The sequence below is a fragment of the Setaria italica genome, chromosome III, assembly GCF_000263155.2.
Source record: "Setaria italica strain Yugu1 chromosome III, Setaria_italica_v2.0, whole genome shotgun sequence".
NCBI lineage: Eukaryota > Viridiplantae > Streptophyta > Magnoliopsida > Poales > Poaceae > Setaria > Setaria italica.
Window position 1 is genome coordinate 37,224,459 of NC_028452.1, and position 11,997 is coordinate 37,236,455.

The window sequence follows — 11,997 nt, forward strand, 5'->3', positions numbered from 1 at the left end:
TTTCCATGCAAAGATGTCTTGGTTGCCCCGAGGGAAACTGATGAGCGCGAGTTCCTATTTAGGACCCAACCCTGAACCAATCAGGGCTGTCTTGGAGGTGTCGCCGGTCTCGAGGTCAATAGCCTTGATGTCCACGTCACTTGCCGGCTTGACCTTGGTAGCCCCCAACTTGTTCTCTGGAATTTCGATTTCGGCCGGGGAGAGCTTTTTTGAGGCGGCGAAGACTTGTTGCATTGAATTGGGCAGTTGAGAATTTGCAGCTAACTCAACAGCTTCTGTATCGCACTCATATGATTTCTTCAAGTCTCCGCAGAGGGATAGGACTCCCTTAGGTCTCGGCATCTTGAGTACTAAGTACAAATAATGCAGGATGGCCATGAACTTGGCCAATGCTAGTCTTCCGAGGATGGCGTGATAAGAAGTCTCAAAATCTGCCACCTTGAACCGAATGTACTCCGTCCAGTAGTGCTCCTTGGTCCCGAAGGTAATTGGGAGGACTACTTGTCCAAGAGGTATAGCCGTGTTGCCAGAGATGATCCCATAGAAGAGAGAGTTCGTCGGGGTTAGGATCTCCGTGATGTTTAGGCCCATCTTCTTCAAAGTCTTAGCAAACAGGATGTTGAGGCCGCTGCCGCCATCAATGAGCACCTTGGGGAGCCTGGAGCAAGCAACAACTGGGTCCAAGACGAGAGGAAATCATCCTGATTCTGACAAATTAGTCCATTGATATTTTTCAGAGAAGGTAATTGGTACCTCGAACCACTTGAGGGGCGTGGGTATAGCAGGCTCAATGGACATAATCTCTCGTAGCACTAGCTTCTGGGACCGCTTCGAGGCAGTACCCGGGATCCCACTGAAAATAACGTTGACAGTCTTGGACGGGGTCTGGAACTTGCCATTGCCATCCTCGTCCTTGTCTTCCTTGGCTTTCCATTGTCATTGGTACCCGATGGCTCTCGCAAGTCCTTCATTACTCTGCATAGGCTATAGCAGTCTATCGCAGTGTGTTTGTGGTGAGGATGCCATGGGCACTATTTTTTCAAGAGCTCGCTGAAAGCAGGCCTATCTTGGCTTCTGCCACCTCCTTTCTTGGACGATTGAGATATCACCGCAACACTATTGTCTAGCTTGCGCTTGCGGCTGTGACCTCCTGAGTAGTTGTTTCGGTGATCGCCATTGCAGTTCCCATCATTGTCTTGGCTGTTGCTCTGATTGTTGTTGTGTTGGCCTCGATTACAATTTGGCACAAACCTTTCAAGCTCTTTATCTTCTTTCTCTGCCCATGCTTGTGCCATAATCTTGAGGGACTTGACATCATGGGGGTGCCGTCTGCCAAAATCTTAGAACATACGGTGATCATAGAGTCCATTCTGGAAATAGTCGATCACGTCTTGCTTTGAGATATCTACAATGGTGGTCTTCTTATCAAAGAAATGACGCAGGTAGCTTTGCAAGGTCCCGTCTCACCGTTGCTTGACTTGTGTGCCAAGTCAAGTCTGTTGCCTGGATGCTACATTGCTCCCACGTAATTGTTGTTAAATGCCTTCTTGAGATCTTGCCACGAGTCAATCGAGTTTTACTTCAATGATTCGAGCCAAGTGAGTGGCGCTAATTCCATGCATATAGGGAAATAGATGACTTTTGTGTCATCTTTCCCTCCTACGGCTTGAACTGATCATAAGTAGCATCGGAGCCATTAAATTAGGTCCTGCTTGCCATCATATTTGGAGATGCCTATAGGTCTGAATTTCTCGGGCAAAATAGTCTTCCTGACCCGACTTGTGAAAGCTGGGAAGCTATTGTTATCATCGCCCCTGAAATCAACTTCGAGTTCGCGCTCATGGCGCAGTCCTTCGATGATGTCACGAGCGTCACGGTTGTTGTTTATCACCTCTCGAAGATCTACCATGGGATGCGCAGGCTTAGAATCGGCACTATGGTGGCGGCGGCCTCCCACTGAAGGTGTCCAATTAGCCTCGGGTATATCCCTGTTTTGTCTAGCGCCTCTGGATTGTCGAGCTGAAGGCCTCTGTAGCTACTGCTGTGATGACTTTGCTAGATGGAGTACATGATACCGAGGCTATCGGATTCTTCCTGTCGAGTTGTTGATAGGCGTGTTCCGCTAGCAATGCCATCTGTCTGGTATATTTGTCTTGTGGCATGGCATGCATAATAACATCGATAGAAGCAATGGTGGCGAGATACGTACGGCGTTGCCGCATTTGGACTGCTTTGAAGGCTTTATCCAGATTCATGATTGGGAGCCTCTCTGCAAGCCAATGGCCCCGATCCGCTCTCACTGTGTTCCTTGCTCGTCGTTGTGTTCTTTGAGCTTCAGTTTCCTCCACAACGATGTTGGTGGTTAGTTCGTCCTACGAGATGACATCTGGGTGACACTCGTGTCAAGGATTCCTCTCCGGTGGATCGCCGTCCTCCATATCTTGCCCTGTGATGAGGGCAAAAAGTTCTTTGTCTGGAGAGTAGCTTCCAGAACTTGAGTTGATGACTTCTATAGAGCCGTCGCCTTCAGGGATAGGGGACAGGGGCGTCCCTTCCTGATGGAGAACGTCAAGGTGGACGATGAAGCGTGATTCGTTGTCCTGGGCAAGGGTAAGTGGGCCTCATGCTAGGCCAGTAGATGAATCTGCCTTGGGGGGTCGAATTGATCACCAGCCTCTGTTGTGGACCTGATAATGGTGTCTCCTTGTTAGAATCCGAGTAGTGGTCATAGTCGGGGTCCTCGATTGCACCTGGGTCGGATTTCAATCTGGACAAGCCTTCCTGATAAGTGGCAGTTGCGTTACGGACTTTGAACAAGAATCAACTCGGAGTTTGAATCAATTCACACGATGGCTGGAACGCCCACTCGTGATAACCAATCCGAGTAGATCTAGGGCCCGAGTAGTACTCAAACTTGCTTCTCGATCCTTGGAATAGGTCAAAAAAAATTTGAATCTCTCAACGAATTCCTCCAAAGCTTGGCGATGAAGGTTGATGTCATAGAACTTCTCCTCCGGGGCCTCCGCGTTGTGGTGATGGAAGCCTCCAACACCGTCTGCGACGCAGAACCAAGAGTCGAAGATCAACATCGCATCCGCTTTGAATGTGACTGCGGGTTTGATGGTGACTTGTGCCATCGAACTTGCAAGGGAAATCTCGGCGACTCCTTGTACCTGGCGCGCCAGCTGTCGATGTTTAAACCCAGCAACCTACCCAGGGGAGTACTCGGGATAGAGTTTTGGTTGGCGGGTGTCGCCGAAATCAGGAATTCGATGGTATACGTAGGCACGCGATTTAGATAGGTTCAGGCTACTAGATCGCGTAATACCCTACATCCTGTGTGTTGTTTTCTTGTATTGGATTGAACTTGTTTTGAGGGGGTCCCTACCCACCCTTATATATCGGGGAAGCAAGGTTACAAGTCGGTTATCTTATAAGAATACTAGTCGGATTCGACTAGAGAGTCCTACTCTAACTATCATGAGTAGTTTTCTAAGTCCTCAACTAGTTGCTGTCCTCCACATAGACTATGCTGCCCTGCACTATAGTCTTCATGTCTGAAATGTCTCGATGCGCAGCCCTATATACGGATCTATTCAAACCCTCTGGTGGGCCCATAGATGTATGTACGGCAGAAATAGGAGTTGTAATGAAAGGCGGTGAAGAAGATGATGATGATAACAATATTCCAAACTTAGCTCAAGGAACTGCCTTTGCAGATACTACAATGGTGAGGCTGAAGAAAATGTTGCAGAAGATGAACCAACTGATGAACTAGGTCAAGCATTGCTAGATGCATAGAAAGACTTTGAAAGTGCGAATGATTCAAGGAAGCTTGAGAAGATGTTGGAGGATCATAAAAAGTTGTTGTACCCAGATTAAAAATAGGATCACAAAAAGTTAGGTAGCACACTAGAATTGATGTTGTGAAAGGCAACAAATGGTGTAACCGATGTTGGCGGTCGTTAAGTCATACTTTTCTTATCATTTTTGACCTCCAACATTTAATAAATCAAATCAATTAAAGCATACACCGTAGTTATAGGGATTTAAACTAAAGTTCCACAAGTTTTGTGCTCCAGCATGCTTGCAAGGAATATAGGTAATTTGGTGCACAAATGGCACGAATTATCGAGGAGCAACAACAGCCCATAAGTCCAAGGATCAATAACACTTAAACAAAGGCTCATTTTGACATGGTCCAATACTTATTCAAATCACATATTGGATCTCACCATGTTCAAGTGCTCATCGAGATGAATGGAATGGAATTTTGGTTCACCCCATTCGTGGTCCGGAAGCAAAAGTTATGGCTCTCAGAAGATTGTGATGCATGCTAAGCACGGGAGGTAGGGTCGGCTGACCCAAACCCAGTTTAGCCAACCCTAACGCAATCCCAAACACCACCAACTTTTGCCCAAAGGCTCAATACTCATCCTAGGACCCAAAGGAACTCAGTCATTGGCAATCCACCACAAAAGGTAGGTCGGCCGACCCCCCCTCCACCTCCAGGTTCGGCCGACCCCCGCTCGTTGTCTCAATCCAGCCCACCTTCAGTCACATGCAAGGAAACACATATAGGACTATCAAGGAGCATTGGATTCATGTTGGTTGAATTTGAGAGTATGGGTGAACCTCACTTGGATCCATTGGTCTACCACACCATGTCCAAGAGAGATACACTCACTGAACAACACACCTAGGAAGCAATCCAAGACATCCAGAACATTAGATGGTGGATCAGAGGGCCAGAAAGCTAGGGGGTAGGGTCGGTCGAAGAGATTAGGTCGGCTGACCCACCCTTGGCACCCACGCGACTGCGCCGCCTTTGGACATGCAAGATACTGACATCCAGAAGCCATTCCCACAAGTTGATTAGGCTAAGGCGATGGATCCTAGGGTCGGCCGACCTCCCCAGTTCGGCCGACCTAGGGCCCACGCCCAACCGATGTTAGTTCACTGCTACAAGTACCCCTACCTCCCTAGCACTATAAATAGTGCCATTTCACGCCAGGAAAGACACACAAGAGAAGAAGATCAAAAGAAGTGAAGCGCTGCCACTACCATACTTAGGAAAATAGAAAGAGAGGTGAGGTGAGAGTGTTAGGGAGGAGCCGGAGTTGTCGGCCCCTCTTCCACTTTGTGCCTCAACGGATGCAACTCTTCTTCAAGTAGCTTCATTCGGGTCTTATCTGGTAACTCTAGTTCCCCTTCATTAATTGAGCATCAGTTCTTACTTACTTCTGTTTACTGGTTCCTCGTTCATTACTTAGAAGTGGGTGTTTTACTCTAACAGCGGAGTGAAGTAGTAACTGATAGTGTAGGCTTGGTGTTTGGACTAGATTTTACCTTGGATTACACCCAACTCTATGGATTGCTTGTGGTAGCCGGTAGGTGGTGACAGCCCTATTCAGCCTTTGGAATCCACCACGTGTTTGTGGCTGAACCTGTAGGCAACCAGAAGAGTGTTAGGCGCAAGCTGGCCCCCCTTCTCATCCCTTTATATGGCCAATCATCTATTTCCCCTGACATATGCAGAGTTAGTAAGATTTTGATTGCTGGATTAATTGAGAGAACCTAGTTTCCCAATCAAGTGCGCTCTCTACCCTCAGACTATTTATCTCTTCTCTTTGTCATCACCCATATCCACACTTCCCCCAGACGAATTAGTTCAGTATTAGTTCACTTCTCAATCCCTGTGGAAATCTATAATCTAGAATAGTCCCAGGTGAAAGCTACATTAGTATCCTTACGCTTGCGGATTTATCTATTAGGCTATAAGCAATACCAACAACTGATAAGGGATTTGAGGAGCTATTGAAAATCTTAAAGAACATGCTTCCTGAGGGTAATAAACTGCCCTCAACAACATACAAAGCAAAAATGGTTGTTTGCCCTCAAGGATTGGATGTATAGAAGATACACACATGTCTTAATGGCTGTATCCTCTATTGTGGCGATGAATATGATAAATTGGATACTTGTCCTATTTTCTGCGCATAGCGGTATAAGATTAGGCGAGATGACCTTTATGATGTTGAGGGGCAGCCTGCCAAAAAAAGAGTTCCCGCAAAGGTGATGTGGTATTTTCCTGTAATACCATGTTTGAAGCGCTTGTTCAGAAATTGGGCACACGCTAAGATGATGTGATGGCACAAAGAAGAAGGTAAGCAAGACAAGATGCTGAGACACCCTGTAGATGGGTCCAAGTGGATAAATGTTCATAGAGAATTCTCATACTTTGAGAATGATGCAAGGGACATAACGTTTGGTTTAAGTACGGACTGAATGACACCATTTGATGAGTTCAGTAGTGGTCATAATACATGGCTAATGACCCTATGTGTTTTCAACCTTCCTGCTTGACCGTGCATGAAGCTGAAGATCATCATGATACCCATCCTTATCCAAGGCCCAAAACAACCTGGCAGCGACCGTGGGTTGATGAACTTTTACTACTTTGGAAGGAAGAAGGTGTACATGTGTGAGATGAAGGCAAGTAGGAGACTTTCATCCTTCGAGCATTGCTTTTTGTAACCATCAATGATTGGTCTGCGTTTAGTAACATGTCGGGATAGACGAACAAGGGATATCGGGCCTGCACCTACTGTCTAGATGAAATCGACAACATGTATTTGAAACACTATCGGAAGGTCGTGTATATAGGCCATAGTTGACTTCTTCCTCCGAATCATCCATTAAGAAAGGAAGGAAATCATTTTAAAGGGGACCTCGACACTTGTGCTAAGCCTTTGTACCGTAATGGAAAGCGTGTATTTTCTATGATAAAGGATTTGAAGGTAGTCTTTGGCAAGGTCCCTAGTAGCCAACATGTTCCGAACGATGACAACGGATGTGCAAACATGTGGAAGAAGAAGTCTATATTTTAGGAGCTACCTTACCTTATTGGGAAGTCAGAGGTCCACAACGCAATTGATGTGATGCACCTGATGAAAAATCTTTGCGTGAACCTACTAGGCTTCCTTGGTACGTATGGGGCGCGAAAAGATACACTAGAAGCAAGGCAGAACCTGAAATGTAAGGAACAACGAGAGGACCTATAACTAGAAAAGAGAGAGAGAACATACCACACTAATTATGTCCTGCCAGCTACACTTTCAGCAAAGAGGAGAAAGAAAGAATGTTTGATTGCTTGAATAGTATCAAGGTCCCATCCAGGTACTCCTCGAATATAAAGGGAATAATAAATATGAAGGTGAAGAAGAAATTCACAAATCTAAAGTCCCACGACTGCCACATCCTGATGACACAATTGCTTCCGGTTGCACTGAGGGGTAATCTATCACATAATGTGAGATTGGCAATCGTAAAACTATTTGCATTCCTCAATGAAATTTCGTAGAAGGCAATCGATCCAAACAATCTAATATAGCTACAGAACGACGTGGTCCAATATTTTGTCAGCTTTGGGATGATTTTTTCCACCTTCCTTTTTTAATATTAATATATTATGATGCATCTGGGTCCTGTATTCCTACAAATTTGGAGAGTACTATCCGATTTCTACAATTTTTTTATTTAACCCTTTTTAATTTAAATATTAAAAAATCTCATGCCAGGAGCATGATGCGACCAAAAGGACTATTTCTTATAATATTAATTTATTTTAGATTAAAAAGGTTAAAATTGAAAAAAGTCCTTCCGAACACTCTACTGACGTGACCATTAAGTCATCAAATATTTCAGATAGTGCTTCATCAAGTTATACAAATGATTATCCTAATAAATTAGGCTCATTTTATTTTGATGGGAAGCTAAGCAAGAGTATGGAGGATGCAAAAATTCCTACTGCTTCTGTACCGTTCAGGTTATTATTTATTGGAGCTAATCTACGCAGGAAGGTAGAGAATAAGCTAAAGCCAACTATTCAGATTGGTTGCATGTCTCTACAAGTGGTTCAGACTTCAGACTAAGTATTAACATAAGTGGCAAGTTATTTTATTATTTGTTAGGTGTAGCTGTTCTGATATTTTGATTAGCCGAGTCCAAATTGTTAATTTAGTCCAGTTTGTGTAAGGCTGGTTAGCCTAGTTGAGTCCAGTCAAGTTTTGCCTTCGTGCTAGTCGAGTCAGGTTGGAGTCGACAGACCTGCGTGCCTTTTATGCAGAGGACAAAACACAGAAAAGTACTAGGAGGAATCTGGCAATGTTGGTTCTGAATTTCTAATGCAAAAGGGGCAGGTCAGGCAAGACGGGTTCAGAATAGTTAGACGTTTTATTCTTTCCTCTGGAAACTGAATGCTATCTCGGAACTTTGGAAGGCAGTGTTTTCAGTGGCGGTTGACAAAGATTTTGTATTCGAATCAGGCAGAATTGTTCTGCCGATGCTAACTCATCCTTAGATTGCAGCAAGAAAAGAGATTGCCTTTTTCTTTCTGTTTTTTTCTCCTCAATGTTCTCGAAGCTAAGAGCATGACGATTCCCAGCGACAACTTACATCATGTCTACTTCAAATCTGAAAGGGGCCAAAAAAGAAACTGCACAGACTCCCATCTCCCATACTACACATTCAAATAGCTTAAGAACGCTCGTGGCCTGGACCCATTTGTGCCTGAAGCCCACCGTTTGCCTCTTCGTTTGGTTCAGCGCCAGAGGCAGAGGCCGCCGGAGCTGTCTTACGTCTCCTGCTAAAGTGCGACAGCAACACATGGATTGCAAAATAGACCAGCACGCCGAAGACGAGCGTGGAGACAATCATGGAGGTCTTCAGGGTCCTGCTGGACCCTGCAGCGTAGGCGATCAGGAGGCCGAGCAGGTCCAGAACGATAGTGGCGTTCATCACCCAGAGCCACAATGGCTTGTTTTGCAGTGACGGGGGAAGCAGAAGCACGATGACGACGACGGACGCCACAAAGGAGGTGGAGTTGCTGTAGAAGAAGGCCAGGTACCGCGACCTCCTGTTGTCGTGCATCACCGGGTCGCCGGCGGCGTGCCCGCTGCCGTTGGACTGCCAGAACCCACCGGGCGGCGCCAGGCCGGCCTGGTAGGTGACGCTCGCCGCAAGGATCCCCAGCAGCATCAGGTACTTGCGCTTGGCATGCAACTTCTTTTCCCGGCGAACTTGTGCAGCTGTATTGCTGCTGTTGCCGCGTACTTGTGAAGGGGCCTGCTCTGCTCTCGTGGCATTATTGGCACCACCGCCTTCCTCAGCTGACGGCAATGAAGCTATGTGGCTGCTGTTGCTAGGTTTGTCCTCCCCTTGTTTTATGAGATTCTTAACAAAGAACACTGCAACCAGCAAGACAACAGAGCCCAGGACCACCGCCGCCAGCACGAATATATAGATGGATGTCTTGAGATGCTGTGTGCAGCCGGCGGCATAGCCACCCATGATGCCAATCAAGCCTGCCGCCGTGCAAACCGACAGCGCGTTGCTCCGGATGGCCGGCCGGTACAGGTTGGGGTTCACCAGGAGGATGATGAGGGCGATTGACAGCATGAAGCTCACCGAGTTGCAGTAGAAGAAGGCCGTGTACCGGCGCGGGTCGTTGTTGAGCAGGACAGGGTCCCCAGCAAGGCGCTTTCTTACCTGATCGTCGTTGTCAAGGAAGCCGCCCGGCGGCGTCAGCCCGGCTTGGTAAGTGATGGTTGCCGCCAAGATCGCGAAGAGGAGCAACCGTTTGCGCCTCTTCTCCATCAGCTCCTCGGCCGTTTTCTCCTTCTCTAGTGAAGCTTCATCGTTCCCTTTCGTGCTGCCGTCCTTGTTGCCCAGCGTCAAGAAGACGACATGGATCACAACGTAGACCAGGACGGCTCCTGCCAGGGCCATGGCGTAGATGGACGTGCTCACGTCCCGGCAGCTCCCGGCGGCGTACGCGCCGATGAGGCCGAACAGGTCCAGTATCATGGCGGCCTCCAGCGCGTTGTGGTGGTGCAGGGCGTTAGTCCTCGCAAGGATGATGGCAACCAGGGACGCCACGAACGCGATGGAGTTGCAGTAGTAGAACGCCTTGTACCGCCTCGGATTCACGGTCAAGAGGATCGGATCTCCGTTCTTGTAGCCGCCGCCAGCATCGTCATCCTGCCAGAGGCCGCCCGGTGGGTTGAGGCCTGCTTGGTAGGTGATGGCCGCTGCGAGAGTGGAGAGCAGCAGAACAAGAGAGCGAGCCTTCTCCAGCACTTGATGTTCTTGCTGCTTGGCACTAACAACATCACCGAGAAAAAAAAAATCCGTCTAAAATTACTTAGAAAATAAAATCCATCTCAAATTAACTGCAAGGACGATGAAGGATATGTGCTATGTAATACCTGCCATTCGAATTGCCAGTGTTTGGCTGTCGTTGAGTGTTCTGCTCCAAACAAGATTGTTCTGTGCCACACAGACATCCTGACACTTTATCACGGATGCGTTTTAGTTGTTTCCACAAGCAGCTGTTTGTTATGGCATCTTTGCAAAACTTAACAATGGCCGCTTGAACGAGAATGAAACCAATGACGGCACCAACCAGAGAGTTGACATAGATGGTAGTGTCAATCTGCCGGCAGCTGCCGGCGGAGTACGCCCCGACGAGGCCGATGAGCGTGACGGCGATGAAGACGTAGAGCTCGACCGACCGCAAATTCTTGCTGAAGGTAAGCTTCTTGTCCAGGAGAATGATGATGATGAGCAGGGACGCGACGAAGGCGGTGGTGTTGAAGACGAAGAAGGCCTTGAGGCGCGCGTCGTGGCGTCCGCCCTTGAGAATGGCCCGGCCTGGGCGTTGGCCGCCGTCGTCGTTGTCCCAGAATCCTCCCGGCGCGCTGAGGCCGGCGACGTATGTGACGCTCACCGCGAACGTGGCCAACAGCATCAGCACCTTGCGGAGACGCAGCAGCGCGCTCTTGTCCGCCCTCTCCGCCTCCGATTCGCCGGCATGCTCCGGCGACTCATCCTCCCCCTTGCCCGGCGCGAGGTGCAGGAGGAGGTAGGCGACGACGCCGGCGAGCAGGAGCAGGGAGTAGACGGCGGTGAACACGTCGCGGAACGTGCCGGCGGCGTAGGCGACCATGAGGCTTAGCAGGTCTAGGACCATGACGAGCCGGAGTATGGCGAGCACCGGCGCCAGGCTGATCCCGCCCCGGTCGTGCAGGATGGACAGGATGAGGATGAGGACGATGACCACGAGGGAGGATGCAAAGGCGGTGGCGTTGCCGTAGAAGAAGACCAGGTAGCGTGGGTGGTTAGTCTGCTGGATGATGGGGTCGCCGGCGATGCGGCCCTTGGCGGGGTCGTCGTCTTGCCAGACGCCGCCGGGCGGGTTGAATGCCGCGCCGTACGTCACGGTGGCCACCAGCGAGGCCAGCAGCAGGAGGTACTTGCGCAGGCTGTACTCCCACGAGTCACCGGCGCCGCCGGGCGTCGCCATTGCCGGCCGGCCCAGCTCTCTCAGCTCGGTGCGGCGGCACCCTGCAGCTCTTAATTGTGGTAGTTGGTAACGCTGAACATACCCAGACTCCAGCCTGGGAGTTTAATATTGATTTTTGAGCGACGACTTGACCCAGCGCGCGTGTCATGTAGTGAGCTCAGCCCGGATAGGGAAGGTGCGCCCCCTCTGCCACGAAACTTCTCCCTCCAATAGGCAAAGACCGTGTCGTTGACGTGGAATTGCAAGGTCAACGCGAGCAGATACAAACTCGTCCTGAGGTTCTTACAATCACGCATTTGATATTTTTTTCCATCCAAACCCGGTCTGTGGTAATGACAGGCCACATCCACTCGTAAATATGTCAGCGTTTTAGAAGTTGATGACATCCTCCAAAACAATAAATTTCAAAAGGCTAATGCTAAATCCTCACTCGAGTGATTTAAAGCATCCTATCATCACTCGAGTGTTTTGGGCAAATCGATGAGTGCCAGCACAGTGTCAACTTTGGGAGGTTAGCATTAGGCCATTTCAACATCTCAATGGCATGCAGCTTCACGAGCAATAAAAATGAGCAGACATCCGGTGGAAGATAGCTAGTTGCCGGGGGGGGGGGGGGGGGGGGGGGGGGGGGG

At 48.7% G+C, this 11,997-nt stretch overlaps 1 protein-coding gene across 1 annotated transcript; it reads right to left on the reverse strand.

Moving 5' to 3' along the window:
• Positions 1–8,214: 8,214 nt before the first annotated feature.
• Positions 8,215–11,452, reverse strand: LOC101762674. Its single transcript, XM_004962540.4, has 2 exons — positions 10,269–11,452; positions 8,215–10,162 (listed from the first exon to the last, which is right to left on the reverse strand). Exons 1-2 carry the CDS (start codon positions 11,363–11,365, stop codon positions 8,539–8,541), a joined length of 2,721 nt encoding a protein of 906 aa, XP_004962597.1. The 5' UTR covers positions 11,366–11,452; the 3' UTR covers positions 8,215–8,538.
• Between the last annotated feature and the right edge of the window lie 545 nt (positions 11,453–11,997).

Bases quoted from the DNA above. Each gene is read 5' to 3' on its own strand.
- LOC101762674 (XM_004962540.4), bottom strand. From the start codon at position 11,365: ATGGCGACGCCCGGCGGCGCCGGTGACTCGTGGGAGTACAGCCTGCGC. The intron at 10,163-10,268 runs GTATTACATAGC...TGATGTTGTTAG, and splicing joins ACTGGCAATTCGAATGGCAG to TGCCAAGCAGCAAGAACATC.